This window comes from Plasmodium malariae, assembly GCF_900090045.1.
Source record: "Plasmodium malariae genome assembly, chromosome: 9".
In the NCBI taxonomy this organism is placed as follows: domain Eukaryota; phylum Apicomplexa; class Aconoidasida; order Haemosporida; family Plasmodiidae; genus Plasmodium; species Plasmodium malariae.
Window position 1 is genome coordinate 1,156,392 of NC_041783.1, and position 27,799 is coordinate 1,184,190.

Sequence of the window (27,799 nt, forward strand, 5' to 3'; positions counted from 1 at the left end):
TTTATCGTATTTTCTTCTTTCAATCTGTACACACAAATTTATTCCTAACGTTATACATATCAAATGATATGTGCAAGTATTACTACAAAATTGAGGAAAATAATTAAAAAAAAAAAAATTGCACCATTAATGAAAAGATAAAAATAATATAGAAAAGGGGCGAATTAACGGTACTCAGTTGCTAAGATAAAAAAGAATAAGATACACTAATAGGTAGAAAAAAATAAAAATAAAGCAAAGTACAAAAAAGTAAGGTATATACGGAAAAATACGCAAAATACGAAAAGCGCAGTACAACGAAAGGGCTAACGGAGGAGAGGCAGAATGCTAGCGAAGGAAAAAAAAAAAAAAAGTATAAGGGGGCAAGGAATATACAATAAAGTGGAACAACGGACTATTTCAGTCGTTACAAGGAAGCAGTCACAGGCAAACCTAAGACACGTGGAAAAACCAAAAAATTGTAGTGAGAGTATAAATAAAAGTACGAAGAGTAGCGCTAATAGCAGTGTGAATAGTAGTACGAATAGTAATACAAATAGTGTTACGAATAGTAGTACGAATAGTAATACAAATAGTGTTACGAATAGTAATACGAATAGTAATACGAATACGAATACGAATACTAATACCAATACTAATACGAATACTAATACCAATACTAATACCAATACTAATACCAATACGAATACTAATACGAATACTAATACGAATACTAATAGTAAAATAAATACCAATACGAATACTAATAGTAAAATAAATACCAATACGAATACTAATAGTAAAATAAATACTAATACGAATAACGCGAATATTAATGTAAATAATAAAAACATTGATGAGGATGCTAGAAGAATAAAAGAAACAAAATTTATTTTTGATAAAAATAGACAAAAAAATAAAAGCAGCGGTAGTGGCTGTGGTAATGGTAGTCATAGTAGCAGTAGCTGTAGTAGAGAAAGAAGAGGATTGAAGAAGCGGACTACTTCACCTGAAATGGATGATATAAATATGAACAACAATTTTTATGAATTGGAGGACTACAATGAAGATGTAAGTATCGTCAGTTCGAAAGGAGGAAGTAAACTAGGTGTTAAGAAGAATAAGGGAGGTAATGAAAAAGCAAAAAAAAGGGCATGGGGTCAAATGGTTGTAGATGAAAAAGATAGAGAAAGTGAAGTAAAGGACGAAGAAGATTTGAAACATGTGGAAAATAAGGAAGATGCAGAGGATGAGGAAAAGCAAAGTAATAATGTAATAAATACCCTCGAAGGAATAAATCAAGAAAATCTAAATTGTAGTAATAAAAACAAAACAAAAGAGAAGAATTATGGATCGTTTGCTAAACGTGAAGGAAAAAGGAATAACTCAATGAAAGAACAAGAGGAAAGTAAAGAAATTAATTTAGACGCCTTTACAAAATATAATATTATTAAAAATAAAAAAGAGCACATAGTAATTGATGATAGTAACATATACATTGTTATAGATAACATGGATGAAAACTCAAATGATAAAGCAGCAATTATTAGTAAATTAAATATTACTAATGATACTTACAATTTTTTGAAAAATAAAAATACTGGAAAGAATTTAAGTAAAATGAAGCTCGCCTCTCCGTATGTGGGTAAAACAGAAAAGGCAGAAAGATCAAGAGGGGCGGAAGCAGCAAGACGAGTGGAAGCAGCAAGGCGAGTGGAAGCAGCAAGACGAGTGGAAGCAGCAAGACGAGTGGAAGCAGCAAGACGAGTGGAAGCAGCAAGGCGAGTGGAAGCAGCAAGACGAGTGGAAGCAGCAAGACGAGTGGAAGCAGCATTACGAGTGGAAGCAGCAAGCACTGTGGAAGAAGATATGGAAGACGAAGTGAACGACGAAGACTTGAGCGAATGTGAAGAGTACGAGGAGGACTCCGACGATTACGATAACAAAAGCGTTTCTATAAGGGGTATAGGAGAGGATTCTACAAATGATGAAGAGGATGATATAGAAATAAGTAATATTTACAAAACTTTGAAACAAGAAAATATGAAATTCGCAGATGGAATGAAAAAAGATGAAGGAATGATGGTAGAGATAGAAGAGGAAGAGGTGGAAAAGGAGAAGGATAAGGATAAGGGAAAGGAGGAAGAAGAACCTATTGAGAAAATTTTAAAAAAAAGAAAAACAAAAAATGATAATAGCAACAAAGAACATAAGTTAAACATTGTAAGATCACTTCTAAAGAGTGCTCACAGCGATTTGATGGTAATGGACCAAAATGATATGCAAATGAGTAGTAACACTATGAACATAAGGGAGCCATCTATTAGTCTAAATGAATTTTGTAATTATAGAAAGGGAAATTATAAGAACGAAGGAATAGAAGAAGGAAATTTGGAAAAAATAGAGGTAGCAAGGGAAAGAGGAGAAAGAGAAAGAAAGAGAAAACAAAACAACGAGAAGGTTAATAAAAAAGAAAAAGTAAAAACAGATTTAGAAAAGAATGAAACCAAGTCTAAAAATAATGAATTGGATAAATTGTATAAACGGATTAATAGAAAAGAGGTAAAATATGACAAGCAGGGAAAGATAGGAGCTGAAAAATGCAAAGAAAAGGAAGAGTTCGACTACAAACAATACAGCAAATTAATTAAATTAATTTCCATCTCGAGGGATATATCAAGATATAATGTGTATAAGGATAGCAATGATGCAGAGAAGAGCAGTAGCAGGAAAGGAAGTAATAGACGTACTAATAGTAGGAAAAGCGATAATAGATCGGGTAGTAGCGGATATGGAAGTAGTAGACAGGTAAGTAATAGACAGAACAGCAGTAGTAATAACAATAAAGAAAGCAGAAGAACAAGTGAACATGCACAGAATAATAAAGTGAAGGAGAAAACGGCTTCTCTAGAAAAAGGAAAATGTAAATTCAACAGTGAGATCAGAAGAAGCAATAAAAAGGCCGTGTCCATATGGGACAGTAAGAAAATCGAAGTAAGAGGAAAACAAATGAAAAATAAATCAAAATTAAGAACAACAAATATGTTTATGAACGAAGAGGAAGCAGCGGAAGAAGAAGAAACGAAAGCCGATGCAGAATGCACTTACAGCAATTCTTTTAAAAATGCGAACATGGCGATGCAAGGTAATAATAAAAGAAGATCGATCTCACAAACTAATCATGTTAAAAACGTTAATAAAAAAATAAAAGAAAATTGTTATCGAATTGGTAACACATATAATAATTATGAACAAGAAAATGAAAACCTTCTTTTGGGTTTTAACTTAATGGATAATACAGCTAGTTACAAAAAAATGCACGAAATGCAGAAAAGTTCAAAAAATGCGGAGAATGAAGAAAATACAGAAGATTTAAACAATTTAGAAAATTTAAACAATTTAGAAGATTTAAACAATTTAGAAAATTTAAACAATTTAGAAAATTTAAACAATTTAGAAAATTTAAACAGTTTAGAAAATTTAAACAATTTAGAAAATTTAAACAATTTAGAAAATTTAAACAGTTTAGAAAATTTAAACAATTTAGAAAATTTAAACAGTTTAGAAAATTTAAACAATTTAGAAAATTTAAACAATTTAGAAAATTTAAACAGTTTAGAAAATTTAAACAATTTAGAAAATTTAAAAAACAATAAAATTCTTTTAAACTATTGCGCAGTTACTAATAAGAATAAGACGAGTAGCGAGGAACAGTCCAGTGTAATAATGGACTTAAGGAATGAATATATAAATGATAAAAGCAGTCATAAAAAACAAGAGGATAGTAAATCTCATAGTAGAAATAGAAGAATTTTATTAAAACAGAAATATAATTGTACAGACAATGTTTTAATTAGTGGTATTGTTGATCAACAAGAGGAACAGGAACAACAGTTTGATGAGGATAAGGACAAAAATGTAAAGAGAAAGAAACAGTTAGTGAAGATTGAAGAAAGTGAAAAGGACTTAATAGCACAAGAGAAGAACATTATGGAAGGAATTGAGTGCTTGGGAGATGGTAACGAAGGGAAAGAGAAAGAGAAAGAGAATGAGAATGAGGAAGAGGAAGAGGAAGAGGAGACAGAAATGGAAAAACACGTAGAAGATGAAAACAGTAAAGAAGAGTTAGCTGCAGAGAAGAAGGATAAAGTGGGAATGGAAAAGAATGTGGTTGGCGTGGAAGATGTTATAATGGGAACACAAATTGATGGGAAGGCTCTTGAAGACAGAGAAATAAAAGAAGAGGTTACAAACAAAGAGGAAGAATTGAATGAATTGGTGGAAGAACATAAGAAAATGAAAGGTGTAACAGAAGAAGAAGTAATACAAAAAAGTAACAAAGGTGAAGAAGCAGATGTAGAAGAAGTAGAAATAGAAGCAGAAGCAGAAGAAATAGAAGCAGAAGCAAAAGAAGTGGTTAGAAAGATCGAAGAAGCTAGAAATGATCAGGTAACGGAAGAAGAGAAATATGAAGAAGTCTTAGAAGGGAGAGATACAATAGTGGATCCATGCAAGTGTGTTAGTAAAGAAGTAGAGGGGGTAGGAGAAGAGCAAAGGGAAGATGAAATTGTAGTAGTAGAGGAACAGGAAGAAGGAAAAGAAGAAGATGAGGTTGTAGAGGTGGAAGAAAAAGGTGCATTTGAAGTAGGGGGTGAGGAAGTTGTAGAAGTAGAAGTGCAGGAGGATACAGAGAAAGGAAATGAAAAAGCAGAAGAACACACTATTGAACAAGAAGACGTAGTAGAGGTAGAAAGAGAAGAAGAAGAAGAAGAAAAAGGAAAAGAACAAAATGAACAAGATGAGGTGGTAGAGATACCAATAGACGTTGAAGAAGAGAAAGAAAAAGAACAGAATGAACAAGACAAAGTGGTAGAGATACCAATAGACGTTGAAGAAGAGAAAGAAAAAGAACAGAATGAACAAGACAAAGTGGTAGAAGTAGAAAAAGAGGAGGAAGTGGTAGAGGTAAATGTTGAACAAGAGGAAGTTAAAGGGGAGGAGGAAGAGCAATTGAAAGAAAAAGAAGTTATGGAAATACAGGAAGAAGGAGAAGAAAAGGAGGAATACGAAGAGATATTGGACGAGGAAGTATACGAAGAATTAGGAGACGAAAAAGAAGAATACAAAGAAGTAGAAGAGGAAAAGGATGAGTACAAAGAAGTAGAAGAAGTGGAAAAAGGAGCTGAAAAACAGGTCGAGAAGGAACTAGAGAAAGGGGTTGGTGAAGAAATAGAAGTTAACTCGGATGAGGAGATGGAAGAGTACGAAGTGGACGAAGAAGAGATAATGAAAGAAGAGATGAAGCATCATGAGGAGATGGAAGAATACGAGGCGGTCAAAAAAGAAGTTAACTCAGATGAGGAAATGGAAGAATACGAGGTAGATGAAGAAGAGGTAGACAAAACAGTAGAAGTTAAATCAGATGAAGAAATGGAAGAATATGAGGTGGACAAAATAGAAGTTAACTCGGATGAAGAGATAGAAGAGCACAAGGTGGACAAAGAAGAGTTAAACAAAAAAGCAGAAGTTAACTCTGATGAAGAAATGGAAGAATACGAACTGGATGAAGAAGAGGTAGACAAAACAGTAGAAGTTAAATCAGATGAAGAAATGGAAGAATATGAGGTGGACAAAATAGAAGTTAACTCGGATGAAGAGATAGAAGAGCACAAGGTAGACGAAGAAGAGTTAAACAAAAAAGCAGAAGTTAACTCTGATGAAGAAATGGAAGAATACGAACTGGATGAAGAAGACATGATGGAAGAAGAGATAGGGAAAAAAGAAGTTAACTCGGATGAAGAAATGGAGGAGTACGAGGTGGATGAAGAAGAGATGGCAGAACAAATGGTAAAAGAAGAGGAAGAGAAGAAAGAAGAAAATATGAAAAATGGAAAGAGTAATATAGAAGAGGTGAACAACAGTTCGAAAGGTACCTCAAATGATGAAATAATGAATTACAATACAAATAAATCAAAAACAATGATATATGATAATATTATAGATCTCAACAGCAATTCATATAATAGTAAAACAGAAGACAGTGGTAAAGGGAATAAGGATGGAAATGATTCAACAAACTCTGAATTACTGGAATATAATATATCAGCAGAAAAGGATAGTGATATGCATGTTAAAAATAAAAATTCTTTTGAATTATTTGATGAAGGGAAAAGTTATGTAACAGCAGATAATGATAAAAACAGCCATTATAATAATTTTAAAAATAATTTTTTTTTTTAAAATAAAAATTTTCAAAAAAAATGTAAACCCGTTGACTATTGACCGTAGTCCATAATATAAAAAAAATATGCCGAAATGAGAAACATGTAGGATTGTCAAACAAAAATGAGGAAATATACGAAGTTTAATCTTTTTTGTAATTTTCATGTATTGCAAAAAGAAGAAAAAATTAAATAAAAAATGAAAAAAATATTCTATATTAACTATATATATTCAATATATACCTTATATTCCACATTTCCAGTATATTCCATATTTTTCATGTTTTATTTTTTCCTTTTTTTCTGGAATTTTTAAATGACTCGACCGAGCATATCTCTACCATTTCGTAGAGGTTATGATTTTAATTAAAAAGATCGAATGCAAGAATTTTTAATAGTACTTCCGAAGGGGAAAATGGGTGGTGGTTGGAGGTACAGCAGAACGTGCTTACGCAAACGGACTTCTTATGTAAAAACCTTTATTTACACGTACGTTTTATGTATCTCCATGCATTCATGAAAGCATGTACATATATGTATATATATGCGTTTTCATTACTTATGAAAGCTTAATATTTTTAAACATCAAGCATGTTCATAAATTCTTAAATGAGTTTATTAAATGCTTTTATTTCGCTTGACGCAACACCGTTATTCTATTATTTTACCTTTTATTATATCCTACTTTATCCTGTTATTATTATTTATTTTTTTTTATCCTTACCATCATTACTAAAGTGTGCACATAATACACGAAAATATGTGTGTGTACGTAGGGGTATACGTGGGTATTCTCGCGTGTGTTTTTATGCATATGTATATTTATATATATGCATATATATATTTATATCTATGAATTTATGCATTTATTTGTAGGAATATATATATATATATATATAATATTTATATTTATATTTACGCATATATTTATATGCACAGTTAAACCTTTTGGCAAAATTTCCAGTTAATTTTTAAGATTTTTATTCATTTGCCTTTCTCAAAATTAAACTGTCAAAATGTTTAGTTAAAACGATTTTTTCTCATTACATCAGGAAGGAAAAAGTTTCCTTTGTTTCATTTTATTATACTTTATTTTGCTGTATTTTATTTTTTTTTGCTTTATTTTGCTTTATTTTTTAAAAAAAGAACGAATTGTTATAACTGTTATATCGTAGCATAACAAGGAGAAGAAAAAATTAAAAAAATGCAAGAACATTAAAATTATTATTAAAATCATTATAGAATAATATAAAATGCGAGTAAAAAAATATGACATGTTAATATTACATTTACGAGAAAACAAATTTATTGCAACAACATAAGAACCATTTTTCGGTGTAACCCCCCTATATGCACATATATGTATATATATCTATGTGTATATATGTATATATGTCTATGTGTATATATGTTTATATATCTATACGTATATGTGTAGATATGCTTGTACGTATATATGCGTGCTTACAGTACACATACCCACAACATATATTATCGTATACTTATTTCTTTTATTTCATTGCTTTTAAAAAACACCTAAACATTATGAAATTATTTACAGTAACAATCCGTCCTTTTTACATGTTATGGTGTAAATTTATCAGAAATAAAATCAAACAAAATAAAATAATGTATGTGCTAATTCTCAAATGGATATATACAACATAGGAGGTATTTCTATGTATGTATATATATAATAAAAAAAAAAAATAAAAAAATTTTAATATAAATTGAAAGAAGGTTAGCTTTCTTTCGTATTTCCTAGTTCAAATAGATTTTATTTATCCGCATTTAATTTTATTCATTTTAGTTCATCGGGAAAATACGTAAATTATTATGTATGCACGTATGCATATATGTGTGTATTTATGTATGTATAATATGTTGTATATATTCCTGCAATCATCATATACATGTTCATTACGGTCAAAATTAATAATACGTACGTAAAGGCAAAAATTTGAAAAATTAATACCAGTATTTTTCAAAAATTATCCAGAAAGCACTATAAGAGGAAAACAAAAATGCATACAAATACGTGCATATACATATATAGGTTTATGCATGTTTATACTAGTATGCTTATTTTTTAGCTGGTACAAATCTTACCATTTTCTCTTTAATTTTTCTATGTTGCTAACTTTAGCAAAAGTGCAAATTTTTCGTCGAGTCGGGGTGTTTATTCAAAAAAAAACAACGAACGAAAAACAAAAGAGAGAAGAGAAGAATTCCCTAAAAGCAACAACTAATACAGATAAAAATTTTATATTTTAACTATTAAGAATGATATATAATATTTACGTTGAGTGCAATATTCATTCATATTAACATATAAGATGTACATATGTATATATATAACTCATGTATGAGTATATAATATAAGCTCTTTTTTGTATGTTTTTTTTTTTTTTTTTTTTTTGCAATAATATATACAAGATACGATAAAATACACAAGGTATAACAGGGGGTTATCTCAGAACACGCATTTTTTTTAAATTTATACAATCTTTTAATTTTTTTCACAACACGATATTATTACTATATATTCATATGTACATAATATATATATGTACAATATATACATATGTAATGTACGTATATACATATATATGATTATACTTAATTATTACATTTTAGAGGAAAAATACATTTTTCATAATATTTCAGGTTAAAAAAAAAAAAGATAACAAAAAGTAATTTTAAATTATTCTAAATCGGCAGTACTTATATATATATGCTTGTGCATATGCCCATATCTAATATGTACATATACATATATGTAATATATATATATATAAAATTAAATATGTATTTACTTATGTACGTATAATTACATATCCATTTAACATATAGTTCAACCTTTTTACTTGTTTCATATTTTTAATTAAAATATAGCCAAAATATAAGTGGAGGAATAAGCAAAGGGATAAGCAAATAAATATATTTATATGTATATGTATATTATTTTTACATAACTGTTAAATTATCGTTTTTTTCTTAAGATTCCCAATTTTAAAGAAAAGAAACATTATTCCATAAATCATTAAAAATGGTATTAAATAAAAAAATAAAATAAAAAATAAATTAACCGAATAATTATTCTGCAAGCAAGAAATGAATATAAATATTATATACATATTTTTTGCTTTATGTGTTTATTTCTTAATTATGATCTTAAGATGATATTTATTTAGTAGTAAATGAGTTTGGTTTCCCCACGTATATTAATCCGTATAAATACATCCGTGTGTGCATACGTTCATGTGTGCATACGTTCATATGTGCTTACGTTCATATGTGCTTACGTTCATATATACGTACGTACATGTGTATATACATATGCTCGTCTGCGTAAAATATGTAGTATTCCACACATATGCATATGATATACATTTTTATAGAGTAACATTAAGGCATTCCAGTTAAGGCCCTTAAAAAAGAAGGAGCTGCTTGATAAATTGGAGGAATACAAAAATGAGCTCAGTGGTTTGAGAATAAATAAAGCTTTAGGAAACTCCGCGAAGAATTCCAAAATACGTAGTGTTCGAAAAAGTAATTATTATCTAGCTTTATGCCGTTAAGTTATTATTATTATTATATATATATATATATATATATATATATATATATATATATATTATTTGTTTGTTTATCTATCTGTTTATTTGTTTATTTACGTATTTATTTCTTCTTTTTTTTACGTTACAAATGTATCGACGCGTAGTTTTCTTGACAAGTGCATAATTATGGCCGCACTATGTCTATTAAATGCAACATAGTGTTATCATTTATTTACCCCCTTTTCAACAGATATTGCTCGAATTTTAACTGTCTACAATCAAAGAAGAAAGATGGAGTTGAGAAAACAATATAAAAACAAAAAGTTTAAACCGTATAATTTAAGAAAAAAACTAACAAAAAACAAGAGACTGCAATTAACACCAAAGCAAAAGTCGGCCATGACCTTAAGGTAAAAATAAGGAAGAAAAAAAAGAAGAAAAAAAATGCACACCTTTGTTGCACTGTTAAAAAACGTGTATTTTTATTATGCATATTTTATAATGTGAATGTATGTGTATATAAATACTTGTACGTATTTGATATATATATATATATATATGTATGTGCACGTGAATAAGTACCGAGCTTACGTTTTTGCGTTTTTGTTTAATTCACCGCGTTATTAATTTTTTTTTGTTTCTCCCATTACCATAGAATGAAAAAGAAAATGATGAATTTTCCCCCAAGAAAGTATCTTTTAGTGCACAAGAAATAAGAGAATTGTGGCTACTAAGAATTTTTAATAATTACTTTTTTTTTTATATCTGCCATTATTAGTGTGTGTAAACTTTTATGTTTTATTTTATTTTTATTATTATTTTTTTTTTTAATTTACCATATAATGCGAATATCAACTTCTAAATGTTATAAAATAATATTATTTTTTTTTTATAAAAGAGGATTTCATAATGACAAATTCAAATTTGTGTAATTTCTTGAGAATAGATCCAGTTGTATATTATATTAAATGAGAACAAAATATTATTCGTTGCATCAAATTTTAAATCAAGAATGATATACTATATACAGAAACACCATTTTTTAAGGGTACGTTTAAACAATGAAATATAGCAGTTGGAGGTTATCAATAAAAGTAGCTTTATTTTAACGTATAGCTTCGTAAATTAAATATATTTATATATATGAATATATATATTTGTATGCCATTTTATATTTCGTTCTTATTTAATCATATTAAAAGCAAAAGTTTACAGCATCGTGCGAACTTTAAAAATGAATGAGATACACGAATAGACAAAAAAAAAAAAAAAAAATATATTAAAGTATATTGAAATATATTAAAGTATATTGAAATATATTAAAGTATATTGAAATATATTAAAGTATATTGAAATATATTAAAGTATATTGAAATATATTAAAGTATATTGAAATATATTAAAGTATATTGAAATATATTAAAGTATATTGAAATATATTAAAGTATATTGAAATATATTAAAGTATATTGAAATATATTAAAGTATATTGAAATATATTAAAGTATATTGAAATATATTAAAGTATATTGAAATATATTAAAATATATTGAAATATATTAAAATAAAATAGGAAAAAGGATAAGTATAAAAAAAAAAAAAAATTGAAGATTTCGAATGAATTGTCTTTTTTTTTCTTTTATCTGGTATATAAATGCATTTTGCAGCAGTTGTATATTTCTACGTAATGTATGAGTAACAAAATTATATATGCCTTGCATGTTCAGAATTTTCCACAAAAAACAATAGTCTCAAAAATTTGAAGCTTTGGTATAATTGGCTATATAGACATATATATATATATATATATATGTGTACACATATACGAAAAATTGGGTAGTTACATTTCCTCACGTTAACATTTGTGGGTCGTTATAAAAAGCCCATACGTTGCTTTTATTTTCACCTTTATATATTCTTTTGTTCTTGTCGTTCTCATATATATAGTCATACTTACCATGAATTAATCTTCTTTGCTGCAAAATTACCAAAAGAAAAAAAAAAAAAAAAAAAAAGGGTAATGAAAAAGAATGGTAAAAATTAAATTAAAAATTAAGTGACGACAATATATCACATATTAGTGAATAATTTCAATGGTAGCAAATATGCCCAAAAAATGCGTGTGTAAAATTACGTATCCAATTTTAGTAAAAGGAATATTGCTATGCCTGAGACATACGGGCATGTCTATTGGATCTATCCAATGCTAAAAAAAAAAAAAAAAAAAAAAAAAAAAGAGTCAATTTAGAGCTAAGCAATATGATAAAATTAAATATACATGAACGGGTCATAATAAAGAAAAAAAAAAAAACTAATTTAAAGTGACACAATACAATGCGGTATGATGTTACATGAATGGGTCATAATAAAAAAAAATAAAAATACTTCGGAAAAAATATACCTCACTAATTAAAGTTACTTTTGCACCTGGGTAATGTCTGTTAATTAAAAATCTGTAAACGAAAAGGAGTGAAGAAAGGGAGCAAAAAAAAAAAAAAAGGTAAAAAGAGTTTCGAAAAAATGGTAACAACGGGAATATGATCAAACAAAGACTCAATCAATCATTACCTTAAATAATTCTTAATCCCATGAAAGTGACACAAATATCCGTTATATTTAAAGGCAAAATGACCTCTTTTTGCACCCATTAATGTGCATATTCCCATTCCCTACGAAAGGAAAAAAAAAAAAAAAAAAAAAAGATTGTACAATTTTGTAAAAGATTTTACGACAAAAACGCAATAAGTAGACAGCGATGCTAATGAAATGGAAATATATACATCGAATAAGCACAAGCTAAATAAGCAAAATTTATTTATCTATTTATTTGTTTATCTATTTATTTATTTATCTATTTATTTATTTATCTATTTATTTGTTTATCTATTTATTTGTTTATCTATTTATTTATTTATCTATTTATTTGTTTATCTATTTATTTGTTTATCTATTTATTCATTCATTAATTCATTTTTTTCTTCTTTTATTTTACAGAAATTGCTCAAATAATTTTATTCATTTTTGTGCACTACATTTCCTTGGTCAAAAGTGTTCAGGACCTTCTTTATTTTTTCTACTTCATTCATGTCAATATCCTTTTGACCAAATACCATTTCAATAGGTGTGTGACTGTTTCAGAGGTATCAAAAAAAAAAAAAAAAAAAAAAAAAAAAAATCATGCATGATGTGCAATTGACACTACTTACACATGTACAAATATATTATGCTTATGGGTAGGTGTTCGTGTATGCACCTAGTTTTACTACTTCATTATAGAACGAAAGAAAAATGAACTAAAAATTTTTTTACTCCTGTTATAGTTACTGTTACAAATGATGTAATTTATTTCCTCTTTTATTTCTTTTTTTTCTTTTTTTTCTTTTTTTTTTTATTTTATCTTACACATCATCCGTTTTTCCTGTCCCCATTTCATCAACTGTGTATAAATAGCCTACATCGTGGATTTTATAACTGTTTGAAGAGGTATAAAGCGGAAAAAAATAATTTAACATGGTACAACATAATATAGCATGGAATAACATAATATAGCATGGTACAACATAATATAGCATGGTACAACATAATATAGCATGGAATAACATAATATAGCATGGTACAACATAATATAGCATGGTACAACATAATATAGCATGGTACAACATAATATAGCATGGAATAACATAATATAGCATGGAATAACATAATATAACATGACATAACATAAGGTGAACATGTTGGAAGGGGAAGTTAACTCTGTTTTTCGTCCACTTGCATGAACTATTCAAAAATAAAGAAAAAAAAAAATTAATATAGCGCTGCAAAAATAAACCTACTTCTTCTGACCAATGTTTGTACTTATAACATAATCAAAATCTTGCGATTTTCTCAATTCCCCATATTCAAAATTTGGGTATACCTTTTGTCTTCTCAATTTAAAAGGTGAGTCGTCATATATAGGGTATCCCCACAAATAGGTTTTAAAATTTTGTAGTTTTTTTTTTCTTTTTATATTCTGTTTATTGTCTTTATTTTCAGTTATTATGAATAGAGGTAAAGAACTTTTATAGTTTATACTAAGTGTGTTTGCTTTTAAATGCGAGTAAAAAATTATATATACAAGAATTACCCCAAGTTTTTTCATATTTCATCAATATTATATATTATATGTAAAATATTCTTTTAAGGCATTTTTCCTATTAAAAATGGTACAAACATGGGAAATGCTTAAAAAAAAAAAATATATCATATAATATAATAAATATGTACGTACGTATATATAAAAAGGGAGGCAATTAAACTATAGGAGTAATTACAAAAAAAAAAAAAGGAAGTTATAAATGGGGACAAAATAATGTGTGGTGCATACTAGCATTTTTCTTCCATTCTGTAAAAAAAAAAAAAAAAAAAAGCGTAAATTTTGGTAATAGTAAATATAAAATACACCACAGGTAAAGCATAAAATAAAGATAAAAATAGATCGATATGTGTTCATAATTCGGCTCAACAAATAAAAAAAAAAAAAAAAAGGAAAAATAAAGCAAAGTAACGGAATAACGGAAAAGTAAAATTGCAATCATGACACAGAAGATCTATGTGTAATTAAGATAAATTTAAAAAAATGCACATATATACATATATACATATATATATATATATATATATATATATATATATATATATATATATTATATATATACGTAAATATATGGATACATAAAAAAACAATTTTTTAATAACAAGCCATTACGTAAAATGACAAAAATGGTACCCAAATTAGCTGGAAAAAATTGAGAAAAGGCATGTAATTCGTTTTCAAATATTTACGAGTACATACTTTCGCATAAATACGCTCACGCATATACGTTTGCATATATATACATATATATATATATATGCGCGTTTATGTATGTGTTCTTAGATTTCGTTAGAAGGTAGCATCTCCTTAGTGTATCATTTGAACAACGTACTTTTTTCACATCACCCATCCTATAAGGTTGTGTGATATATACGTCTATAACGTGCACAAAAAAAATATATAAACTTACTAATACGTAACGAACACGTAAAGTGCACATAACGCATGAGTAACACGTGTATATAGGTATATATTTGCTATAACTGCCAACATGTTTAGGGTTAAGAACAGGTTGAGGTTGGAACTTATTGCGAATAAGCGCAGTTACACGAATAACAGCAGGGGGATGCTTAAGGAGTATGTGTACACAAAATATAGAATAAGCTTACCATATATGAATAATGTAAAGTATGATGATATGTATTTGTCGAGTCCTAGTAAAGATGATTTATACATTTTTACAAAAAGTATTCCAATATTTTTAAGATATTTAAAATTAATAACATCAATAGAAAACCGAAATAATGATTTTATTGAATTTGCAAAAAGATGTGAAAATGGTTTGAGAGTAGAAAAAGACGTATATTTAACTAAAGAAGAATTACTAGAATTAATGTTTATAAATGGGTATGCACAAAAAGAAATGAATGCTTTGGATTTAGCATTTAGTAGTAATTATGAATTTCATTATGCAGAAATATCTGTATTATTCAATTTAGAGGAAGAGGATGTATATAAATTTTGTCTAAAAAAAAGAAGTGAACACCCAGAGAAACTTATTCATTTGAAATATTTTAAAGAAAAAAATTTATTATCATCTTATGGGTTACTATTTGTTTTTTTATTTTTTGGTTTAAACAATTTTGTATTGAGTAATGCATGGTTTTTATCTAAGACTATTCCTTTTTTTTCTGTTTTTTATATGCTTGCTTCCTATTTTTATAAAGATATTTGGAGCTTTTTAAATAAGGATAAGAACTTAATGATAGAAAAAAATTTGCAAAACAAATTATCAGCAGAGGACATCATTTATAATCAATTAAAACTTTATTCTAAAGATACGAATTGTAGTATGAACTTAAAAAATTTTAAAGAGTACTGTGATATGTTGATAAAAAATTATAGAAAAGCATACATACATGAACAGAAGATAAAGGTACAGGAAAATTTAGAAAAAAAATTAAATGAAATATACAATGCGGAATTGAATTATAAAAATTCTTTACAAAATATATTAGTAGAAGAAATTATAAAAAAAACTTATAATGATGTAAAAACAAATGACAATTTTTATTATGCTATTCTGAACGATAGTATTAACAATATAAGAAATAATAGTGAGAATGACACACTTATTAAACATGTAAAAACTCAGTTAAGTTCCATTAAAAATTTAAATAAACAAGATCCACTAGTTAAAAATATACTAGATCAATATGAACTAAAAAAAGACGAATACATAAAGCAATATGTTGTACATAAGGAAGAAGTACACAATATAAAATCTATATTATCAAAATGTTCCTCAGATGAAATACACAAATTAAATAAAAACGATTATGCAGAGCTCTTACGTTTATATCATTCTATAAATAACAGATTCGGGTTTTATGTTAACGATGAAGATATATTACCCATTGTATCGAAAGACAGCGATGCGAAAAGTTTAGCGGATACTGTGAATGCCGCTATTTTAGATGCCAACAAATCATTCCATGAAAAGAAGCTCGCTGCTTTTCTAAGGGTATTCCAGTAATTTTGTATTTCCATTTTGTGCTCCTCATCCGTGTGTGCACACGTGCGTACGGAAGTTCATGAATATATTAATACGTGAAAATGTTGACACGTGAAAATGCTAACACTTAAAAACGGTAATACGTGTATACGTTAATACGTGTATATGGTAATACGTGTATACGTTAATACGTGTATATGGTAATACGTGTATACGTTAATACGTGTATATGGTAATACGTGTATACGTTAATACGTGTATATGGTAATACGTGTATACGTTAATACGTGTATATGGTAATACGTGTATACGTAATACGTGTATATGGTAATACGTGTATACGTTAATACGTGTATATGGTAATACGTGTATACGTTAATACGTGTATAGTAATACGTGTAATACGTGTATACGTTAATACGTGTATACGGTAATACGTGTATACGTTAATACGTGTATACGTTAATACGTGTATATGTTAATACGCGTATACGTTAATACGTGAATACACAAAACAAATATACGAATGGTACGCGTGCGCGCACGCGTCTAGTTGCGCCCCGCTATGTATATTTTTCCAGTACAACCCGTGTGCATTGTTTCCTTATACTTTTAAAATATGATCCTTTTTTTTTTTAAATCATATTCATGTATCGCATAAGTTCATGAGATATGCATGTAGTCACTTCTCATGTGCCGTCTTTTTTTTTTTTTTTTTTTTCTCATATATAATTCAGTGTTAAAAGGACACAGCTAATAAAGGTATACCTTGAACATATAAATAATCAACTGAACTATGAAAAATATATGGACTGATAGGAACCATTATTTTAAACTTTCTCTTATTACATGTGTGCACTCGTTTATTCTACTTCATGCATTTTTTTTTTCCCGCTAGCACTGCATGCTTTTGAAAGTTAAGAAGCGAAGTAATTAACGTGACATATGCGATTAGTATAATATATGCTATTAGCACAACACATGTGATATGTATAATATACGCAGTGGCATGGTGACCAGCTAGCTACTTAAACCTTAATAAAAAAAAAAAAAAAAAATTATGACCAATTCAGCATTAAAATGTACAATTTGACAAGGTAAAATTTCTTAATTACATTTTTTTTTTTTTTTTTTTTTTTTAAATTTGTTCGCGTGTATCATAAAAATGCACACAAGGTAAGGAGCGCATTCTCAAATGCTAAAATTAAACATAAATAGAGAAACATACGCAGTACGTACGTACATACATACATATACATACACACATATATATACTTTTACATACAAATAAGTAACTATATGTACCTATATGCATATACATATGTAATAATTATGACTTGTTAATAAAAAAGTAAAAAAATAGTTAAGCGTTAAGGTTTTTGCTTATACGTATAAAAATGTATAATTAAGTATAAACAAGTATAAATATGTGTATATATATGTAGATAAGCATAAATATGTACAATTATGTAGAAATATATAAATTATGTATAAATATATAAATTATGTATAAATACGTATAAATAGATATATATATATATATATATATATATATATATATATATTAAATGATGCGAAGGCAAAATGCACACAGAAAAAAATAAAATTTGTTCATAATAAATGTTACATGGTAAAATATCAAAATGTAACAAGTGATAGATTTTAAAAGATGGTAAGTATTAAAAAGGCTGTAGTACTATAAAAAATAAAGAAACGTGGAGGGTCTGAAAATTCAATTTTCCTTTGCATTTGTATTATTATTTCTTGCTTCCCGTCTTAAAAAAAACTCTTCTTTTTTTTCATTAATGTATACCCATGTACGCATAAAATAGTGCTTAAGATATTCAAAAAATGTACAAATTATAATGAACATATTATCGAAAAATACAATTAGATAGGTATAAATAAAAACAGTTATAATAAGAAATGTAAATGCAAATAACACTATTAATGAAAATGCAGGAAAGGACTCCCCATGATTATATCTGTACAGCCATAATAGAGTAACAAACATTATAATACTTAGTTGAGCTAAAACTGTATTGAATGTTTTGTAATCAAAGTTGTCTATATAAAAAAGAGAAAGGAAGAAAAAGAAATATTGAAATAATGTAAGCATAATGTATAGGGGTAGAAGGAATAGCACGAAGTTTGAAAGAGTGGGGTGAACGGGGTGAATTATGTATAATTTGCACATATCACTGTACATAATGTATATACAAGAGAACATTTCTTCGCAGTACATGCAACTGTAATTGCTAGCCGCATTAATATACTCACCACCTTTTATGGAATTGCACTTTTCCGTAATTTTCACATGAATCGTTATAGGAATAATATTCTCGTTGCAATCATTAGAAATGTTTTTATTACTCATATCTTTGTTCTTATCACTTTGGTATTCATTTCTATTATCGTTAATTAAGGTATTCGATTTATTATTTGAGAACAAATCTTTCTGATAATAATTTATGTAATCATCTAGTCTTTTTTTGTCGTCCAGTATTTTGCCCATATATATAAAACGAACATTTAATTCTATAAAAATTATTTATTGCAAAATGCGGGGGTGGGAAAAATAAATTATCTTAATGTTAACACTAATTTGTTTTATAATTATTATTATTATTTTTTTATTTTTATTTTATTTTTTTTTTATTCATTATTATTATTATTATTATTTTTTTTTTTTTTTTGTGGTGAGGGTGCAGAGCTACATGAGAAAATGTTAGATCAGTATTAATTAAAAAAGTAAGGGAGGGTACCTTTTTTTATATCTTCTGAAAACAACTTATGTTTCAGGTTTTTAATTATTTCACTGCAGTTTATTTCTAATTCTGTTGGAGAAGGGGGAAGAAAAGAAGGAAATCAATAAAGGTATGCAAACTTCGATCCTTCTACATACACATATATATATATATATATATATATATATATATATATGTGTATATTGCACATAGCTACTGCTGCATGAAGTCATTTGTTATTTATTTATTTGTTGTTCTTTAAAAAGTATTAAGAACTGGGTGGGTACGTAAAGTAACACATGGCACATATCACATGCGTAAAATACAAATGAGCGACTAACAAATATACCACCAACATTTAATTGTATGAAAATATCGATGCATAATTACATTTACAATGTAAATTAAACAAAAACAAGCGAAGATGTAAATGTATATATATATATATAGATTGCACATATAACAGCACATTTCATATTACCCAAATTTTGGGGTATTCCTCTTGGTCGTAGAATAATAAATTTTATTAATTTCGTCATCATTTTTACTAATTTTTATTCTTAACGCCTGCATAAATTTATTTTTCGTTTTTTTGATCTCACTATTTTTTTCACTGGGATTTTTTTTTCTTGTTGAATATAGAAATATGTATTTATACATATGTATAATCATACATAGTCATATATATATATATATATATATATGCATATGTATGTTTTTCCACATGTATATTTATGCATATATTTATATATGCCTATGTTTTATTATACGTATGTTTTATTATACGTATGTTTTATTATACGTATGTTTTATTATACGTATGTTTTATTATACATATTTTTTATTATACTTTTGCTTAATTATATGCTTCTTTTTTTTCTATAAATTTTATACGTTATATTTACGATATCTCAAAACTGCTAATTTTTAATTATTCAATATATTAAGTTAAAAAAAAAAAAAAAAAAAAAAACACATTCATATATGTATGTATATATATATACATATATGTTTATATTTTAATCCCTTGAGTCAACATGAATCATTTAAAAAAAAAAAATAAATAAATCGACCATTAGCATTGCAAATAAGATGTAGATATACGATGTCGAACAAAAAGCCTTAGTATGTACTACATGTTACGTTAAACATATCTATTCTGATGTATATACATATACATATACATATACATATACATATACATATACATATACATATACATATACATATACATATACATATACATATACATATACATATACATATACATATACATATACATATACATATACATATACATATACATACATATACATATACATATACATATACATATACATATACATATACATATACATATACATATACATATACATATACATATACATATACATATACATATACATATACATATACATATACATATACATATACATATACATATACATATACATATACATATACATATACATATACATATACATATACATATACATATACATATACATATACATATATATATATATATATATATAATTATACATAATTTATACATATCAAATAAAAAATGAATATATATATATAATATGTACATGTGAACAAAAAAGTTCTTTACCCTTTTTTGTTTCTTATTTTAGCGAATATTACACTCGCGCACGGTTACTGTAATATATTTCGCAAGATAAATATACTTAAACAAGTATATACATACATGTATATATATATGTATATATGTATATGTGTGTTTCTGTACTATTGTACTTTTGCACGTGCGTATATTTGTACGTACGAGTGTGAAAATTTTGAGATATCATTAAAAACAGAAAAAAAAAAAAAAAAAAAAACAAATTTCCTTTATAAACATTAATACATCATAATTTTATAATTCCCCCCCCCCATTTCTTACATATTCGTACAAAAAAAAAACAAGAGTGTACGACTACACTTAAAACTTTGTTTCTCTCTTTTTTTTTAGAGTAAAAAATAAAGTGACGTTGAAGTAGGTGAAGAAACATGTGTTGTTCATATTATTTATTTTTTTTTTTTTTATTTTTCTTTTAGCATTGTTTCATTTGTCCCATGCTTCTTATATATTTCTCTACCCCTTTTCTTTTCTGCTTTTACGAAACTTCCTTTTATTAGCTCTTTTTTATCAGCTCTTTTTTCCTTTAATTTATTTATTTTTCCTTTTAGTTCACGCTACTAAATTTTTCGTAAATTCCCACTTTCCTTTTTCAGTGAAAAAAAAATTTATGCACACGTTAATAATTTTGTTTTAACTTTATAAAAGCCTAAAGCTCGGTTGCAATAAAAGGTCATTATTATGAATAAACAGATAGGCAGATAGGCAAATAAGCAGATGAAAATTATCTCAACTTGTATGTATAATACCGACATGTAATACATATATGTATGGTATATACTTATATAGGTAGATATATTTGTACATTAAATATGAAGAAAAAAAAAAAAAAAAACAGCGGAGCGCATTGTAAGAATATTTAAAAAAAAAAAAAAAAAGAACAGTACTACAGTTCGTAGAACGCAATTTTCTATTTGTTCATTGAGGAGAATAGTGATAAAAATATATACATATATATATATATATATATATATGTATAAGCAATTTTTTCTTGTCGTGTAGAAAGAGAAAGTTTCTTCTCCTACGTTAACTTAAGGAAGTATAACAATTATTATGTATCACAGTTACCATACTTTTATGTTACGTTCTTTTTTTTTTTTTTTTTTTTTTTTTTTTGAATAAAGTACACAACATGATGCTTGACTCCCCTCGTTTATTTGCTGTAACTGTAACCTGTGCTACAATTTATCATCAATGAGAATTAACATTACGACAATCTTTTCGATTAACAGATTTACTAAATTTTATACGAACAGATTTTTTACATTCTTCTTAAGAAGGGAAGGTAAACAAGGGGAATGTCCCTTCTCCGACATTATAGTAAGTGTATCTACAAATATCAATGTGACAAGGAAAGAAAAAGAAAATGAAAGCATAATATATAAAAATGCAAACATCATTAATGTTAATAAGGATGATAAGTACACAAGAAAAGGATGCATAGAAGACAGCAAAGTTAACAGGTTCACAAACCCTCAACTCACTGATAACTGCAGCAAAGGAAAGAATAACAGAATAAAAAAATGCAAAAAAGAAAAGAAGAATATTGATTCTCCCCATGGAAAAGTAAATATTCGTTTTTTGAATAAATCTGAGCAAAGGAAAAAACCAATAGAACAGGAGGAAATAAAAGAACAGAGTCGATCCTATACGGAGAGCACAAACATAGATAAAGAAGTTGTAAACGAATTACACAATTTAATAAGATCTATTAAAAAACTAGATGTAGAAAAAAAAAAAAATATTATAAAATACATTGACACGTTAGATAAGAAATATGTACAAAATGTTGATAAAAAAATACTCATCTTTTTTGAAAATTTAGATCTATATATGTCCGCCAATGGTTTGTTAATGTGTGATATTGGGGGTGCAGAAATAATTAACCATATAGAAAAGGTAGACATAGAAGGGGGGGAAAGGCAGCTCAACTCCCCTTTAAGCGTAGATGCTACCGATGATAAGGGGTACGAAAATGGTATATTACGCCCTAGCACAGACCTTAGAATGGGCATTAATACGGACGTTAGCACTGGCATTAGCATGAACGTTGGTAGTAGCGCTGGAAATAACATTAATAATCTCTTTGATATGAACTTTATAAGAGAACAGAAAAAGCTTATCTATGGCGATAATATATACCCCATCGTTCTGAATAAACGGGAAAAAGAGGACAAGGTTACCATTAATGATCAGGGGAAGACGAGAAAATTATTAAACAAAATGGATTCATGTGAAAAAATGCGCAATAGAGAGGATACGGACCATTGTGATATTATTAATGTAAGAAGACAAATGTTGATCGAACGATCGTCTTACAAAAAAGCGATTGAAGAAGCGGAGGACTTTGTTTCGAACCTACACAACTTAAAAAAAATTACAGAAATTCAAGGATTATGCAAAATATATTTAAATTGGGTTAGTGAGCTGGAAAAAAAAATAATTTATTATAAAGAAAAAAAAAAAATAAGAAATAAGAAAATAAGAAAAAAAAATTTTCTTCCTGAACATATGGAAGAAAAATTACTAGCTATTATAACAGTAAAATGGGCTATTCAATACACTTTTAATCCTTTAAAAAAAAAATATTCAAATAATGTAACTACTCAATCAAAGAATTTTGAACAATCTTATGCGTACCAGTCCCTTTTCACACATGTTGCCATAAAAATTGGGGAGGAAGTAAACAATGAAATGAATTTTCAACTACTGGACAAAAACAACCTCCTCTCTAATTATATCAAGAAAAACAAATCGAACGTATCCTTTTCTCATTTCCAGAAGTATAGGATTCTGAATGAGATAAGACGAAAGATAAGGAATGCAAAGGGAGAAGCGGTGAATAGCGGTACGTTGAAGAGTAGCACGGGTGAAGCAATGTTAAGTAACGAGCGTATAGCACCTGAGGTATCCTCCATTGACGATTGTAACCACCTTATAAGTAACAATATCGATTTAATTCAATGGAATTCTGCAAGGAAGGCAGCAGTGGGTGGCTTTTTACTAAAAATGCTAGTTGATAATGCAAAGGTGGATGTGGATTTAAATACAGCCAAAGAAGAGTATAAGAATGAGTACAAATATTATTTATTTTTACACAAGACAGCAAAAAGTAATGGAGATATGCTGTATTCTGAATGCAAATATAAAAAGGAATTAAACTATCAAAGGTTTTATGAAGAAGAATCGAACTCGTTAAAATTTATTATCCTTGATAGAAGTAAGACTGGAGCTGATGGCACAAGAGCGGCTAATAACGCTGACAACTGCAGTAACATGGTAGAGGAAAAAGGCAAAAAAAAAAAAAAAAATATGACATGTTCAGGAGAGGGGAGTAAAAGCGGAAGGGAAGGGGGAGAAGTGAAAGGGGAAGTGAACGCAGAAGTGAAGGGGGAAGTGAGCTCAGAAGTGAATGAAGACGTAAAAGAAGACGTAAAAGAAGACGTAAAAGAAGACGTAAAAGAAAACGTAAAAGAACACATAAACGCACACATAAACGAACACATAAACGAACACATAAACGAACACATAAACGAACACATAAACGAACATGTAGACGAAATCGATGTGAGGGGAGCAGGAAAGGGTGTGAAAAGGGAGAAGGAAGAAAATAAATTTTGCCAAAAGCAAAAGGAGAAGCTAAAGAGGAAGGAGATAATATTGTACAGGTCGAGGAGGGATAAGAATAAAATAGAGTTATCCGTGTTTGTACATTCATATATATGGAAGAACAACGGATGGTATGGCGTAATACACATGAGAGGGTGTTGTGCTAATTATTTACTAAACAATGCAATTAATTCTCATGTGCCTTTAAATTATTTGCCTATGATATGTAAGCCTAAAAGGTGGATAAACAATGAGGAAGGGGGTATGCTGTTATTAAAGAATAATTTTATTAGATGTAATATCAAGCCATTATTTAATTTAGATGTTTGTGATTTAAGTAGAATAAAAAATATCGTATCAGAGATAGGAAATGTGAGATGGAAAATAAATAAAGAAATTTTATATTTTATTGAAGAAGCATATATGAATGGGAAAACAATTGGTAAGATACCACTAAATAAAAATTATTCTCTTCCAGACAGTATTGGCATGATTACACTGAGTAATGATAATAATAGAAACAACAGTAATAACGATTATAATAGTAACAGTAGTAACAATTATGATGGTAACTGTTACAGTAGTAATGGTTATAATAGTAATAGTAAGGAGGAACTAAGAAAATACTACTTAATAAAAGAAGAAATAAACAGATTAAATAAACGTTTAATTAGTGAAAGGCCAACATTTCTACAAAAACTAGCTGTAGCCAAAACTTTAGAAAATAATAAAATAATATATTTTCCTCATAATATTGATTTTAGGGGTAGAATGTATCCTCTCTCTCCTCATTTACATCATATGAGTGATGATATATGTAGAAGCTTAATTTCATTTTATGATGAAAAAGAAATAGGAGAAAGAGGTTTATTCTGGTTAAAAATACATTTAGCTAACAATTTTGGAAAAGATAAACTAAATTTTGATAAAAGAATAGAATGGGTTAATAAAAATCTACATAATATTAAAAAATTAAGTGAAAATCCTTTTGAAAATATGGAATTTTGGAATACAGCAGATAAACCATGGCAAGCTTTAGCTGTATCTTTAGAATTAACAAAAGCCTTGCAGTGTTCGGATGCTACAAAATTTAAAAGTAGTATACCAGTACAACAGGACGGTACATGTAATGGTCTACAACATTACGCTGCCTTGGGAAAGGATAAAAATGGAGGAAAAGCGGTAAACATCATTCCATCCGACGAACCGCAAGATATTTATTCGGTCGTGCTGGACATAGTGATAAGTAAGATTAGGAGAGATCTAGGCACGGGGGATGCGAACAGTATGGGAAGCATACGCAGTGTGAGCAAATCTAGCTGCGTAAGCAGTTTAAGCAGTTCTAGGGGTTGTAGAGACTGGGGTAATGGCTTGAGCAGGGGAGATCTGGCTAATTACTGCTTTACATATGATTTACTGAAAAGAAAAGTAGTTAAGCAAACCATTATGACGATCTGCTATGGGGTAACATCCATAGGAGCAAAGAATCAAGTAAAGGGGAAAATTCAAAATATGATTGGAAAAGACTTAGACAAAAATACGATTAACAAACTGTCACAATATATTTCCAATTATATATTTGAATCAATTAGTGAAATATTTAAAAGAGCAATGATAATAAAAAAATGGTTTAATAATTTATCTAAAGTTACTAATGAACTAAATATACCTATTACTTGGATTTCCCCCATAGGTTTACCATGTGAACAACCCTACAGATTAGGAAATAGAATTTTAGTTAATACACCACTACAGTCAGTTAGTGTTATATCTTATCAAAATAGTTTATTACACAAAAATAAGCAAAGGTTAGGATTCCCACCAAATTTTGTACATTCCTTAGATGCATCTCATTTAATGATGACAGCAGAAAAAATGCTAATCCAAAATAATTTTAGTTTCGCAGCTGTACATGACTCCTATTGGGCACATGCATGTAATGTTGACATTATGAACACATTCATTAGAGATTCTTTTGTAACCTTATATAATGAACCTATCTTAGAAAACATTTATAAAAATTTTAGGATGAGATTAGGTAAATATGCTACCAAAATACCTCCACCCCCCGAGCAAGGGGAATTAGACATATCGCTTGTTCGGCAGAGTAGTTACTTTTTTAGCTGAAAGGTAGGGGAGGCACACATGGAAGTGCTACCAGATCTTTCTACTGCTTCCTTCATCGCATAATTGGAATTTTACTCATAATTAGCCTAAAATAATCCGTTATCTGTTTTTTTCATTTGTTATAATTCGAGCGCATTCTTGCAACAAGTGTGCATGTACATGTGTGTATGCTCATATTAGGGAAGACACGCATACAAATAAGTGCTTTAAGAAAAAATTTAGATGTATTTGTTTTTGTTTTTGTTTTTATTTTTATTTTTTTTTCATTTTTTCGTTTTTGCTCTTTTTTTATTTTTTTTGCTCACTCAACTTAACTACTACTTACATACCCACTTGTGAATATTGTCGAACTGCCAATCTATGTGAATCTGGCTCAGACATATGTTGTGAGATTTTCATCAATTCAGCTTTTATTTATTTTATTATATACCTATTTAATTATGTAATGAAGAGAGTTTTAAAGAAAATAAAACAGTAAATACGCATTACACGTGAGTTCATAAAAAAATAAACATATATAGGCGTATGTGCGTGGGTATATTGCGTATGTATACGTGTCTGTATATATAGATACATATGCTCACACATTTACATGTGCCCATATACGCGCTAATATTACCCCAAAAATAAAAATAAAATAGAAATGCATTTCGACACATATACACATATGTGCACAAATGTACCTCTTTAGTTTTTGACAGACTGTTCATATACAGAATTTTATAAATAAGAAAAAAAAAAAAAAAAAAAAAAAAAAAAAGAAATTAAATTAAATTAAATTAAATCAAATTAAATTATAAATTTTACATAATATTTATTCCTTTTTAATTTGAAACAAATTTCATTTAAAAAGAAAATGTGTGCACTCAAAAACCAAATATAAACTGTTATTCTGCAATTTTGGGATTAACAATGAAAAAATGGAAAAGCACAAAACAGCAAATCGTGAAAATTAGAACGTGCATATTACTATATACGAATATTATATGGTAAAAATTATATGGAGAAATAATATAAGAAAGCTTAATTATAACAATAAAATTGCAACTTTACGTTTCTACCGTAGCGCGCAAATTTATTCCTTCCTTTCATTTCCTTACTGCTTCCAATTTTACACATACATTAAAATAAAAAAGGATTGAGAATCTATTTAGGTGTCAAACAAAATTATTTAGCAAGAAAATATGGTCTTATTCATCTTGTCATTCAGTTTTTCCATTACTTGGACATTTAATATTTTCCTTGTCTTCACCCAACTGTACCTTTTTGAATATTCTTTTTTTTTTTTTTTTATTGGTGAAAAGGTAGGCCACATTTCCTGTCC

General features: G+C 27.8%; 6 protein-coding genes across 6 annotated transcripts; 4 read left to right on the forward strand and 2 right to left on the reverse strand.

Annotated features, from left to right (window-relative positions):
• Positions 1-324: 324 nt before the first annotated feature.
• On the forward strand, positions 325-6,219 carry PmUG01_09034100 (conserved Plasmodium protein, unknown function; the record flags this gene model as incomplete). The annotated part of the gene is made up of 1 exon (XM_029005036.1): positions 325-6,219. One exon carries the CDS (start codon positions 325-327, stop codon positions 6,217-6,219), a length of 5,895 nt encoding a protein of 1,964 aa, XP_028861665.1.
• Positions 6,220-9,249: 3,030 nt separating this feature from the next.
• On the forward strand, positions 9,250-10,476 carry PmUG01_09034200 (60S ribosomal protein L35, putative; the record flags this gene model as incomplete). The annotated part of the gene is made up of 4 exons (XM_029005037.1): positions 9,250-9,252; positions 9,602-9,752; positions 10,011-10,170; positions 10,416-10,476. The coding sequence occupies 4 exons, from the start codon at positions 9,250-9,252 to the stop codon at positions 10,474-10,476; spliced, it is 375 nt and encodes a 124-aa protein (XP_028861666.1).
• Positions 10,477-11,610: 1,134 nt separating this feature from the next.
• PmUG01_09034300 (conserved Plasmodium protein, unknown function) lies at positions 11,611-13,901 on the reverse strand (the record flags this gene model as incomplete). Its single annotated transcript, XM_029005038.1, has 7 exons — positions 11,611-11,736; positions 11,895-11,966; positions 12,162-12,213; positions 12,329-12,429; positions 12,793-12,889; positions 13,163-13,231; positions 13,594-13,901. The coding sequence occupies 7 exons, from the start codon at positions 13,899-13,901 to the stop codon at positions 11,611-11,613; spliced, it is 825 nt and encodes a 274-aa protein (XP_028861667.1).
• A 985-nt stretch (positions 13,902-14,886) lies between these two features.
• Positions 14,887-16,371, forward strand: PmUG01_09034400 (vacuolar membrane protein-related, putative; the record flags this gene model as incomplete). The annotated part of the gene is made up of 1 exon (XM_029005039.1): positions 14,887-16,371. One exon carries the CDS (start codon positions 14,887-14,889, stop codon positions 16,369-16,371), a length of 1,485 nt encoding a protein of 494 aa, XP_028861668.1.
• Positions 16,372-18,082: 1,711 nt separating this feature from the next.
• PmUG01_09034500 (conserved Plasmodium protein, unknown function) lies at positions 18,083-19,639 on the reverse strand (the record flags this gene model as incomplete). The annotated part of the gene is made up of 3 exons (XM_029005040.1): positions 18,083-18,888; positions 19,116-19,187; positions 19,579-19,639. 3 exons carry the CDS (start codon positions 19,637-19,639, stop codon positions 18,083-18,085), a joined length of 939 nt encoding a protein of 312 aa, XP_028861669.1.
• A 2,294-nt stretch (positions 19,640-21,933) lies between these two features.
• mtRNAP (DNA-directed RNA polymerase, putative) lies at positions 21,934-26,475 on the forward strand (the record flags this gene model as incomplete). Its single annotated transcript, XM_029005041.1, has 1 exon — positions 21,934-26,475. The coding sequence occupies one exon, from the start codon at positions 21,934-21,936 to the stop codon at positions 26,473-26,475; it is 4,542 nt and encodes a 1,513-aa protein (XP_028861670.1).
• Positions 26,476-27,799: the final 1,324 nt, after the last annotated feature.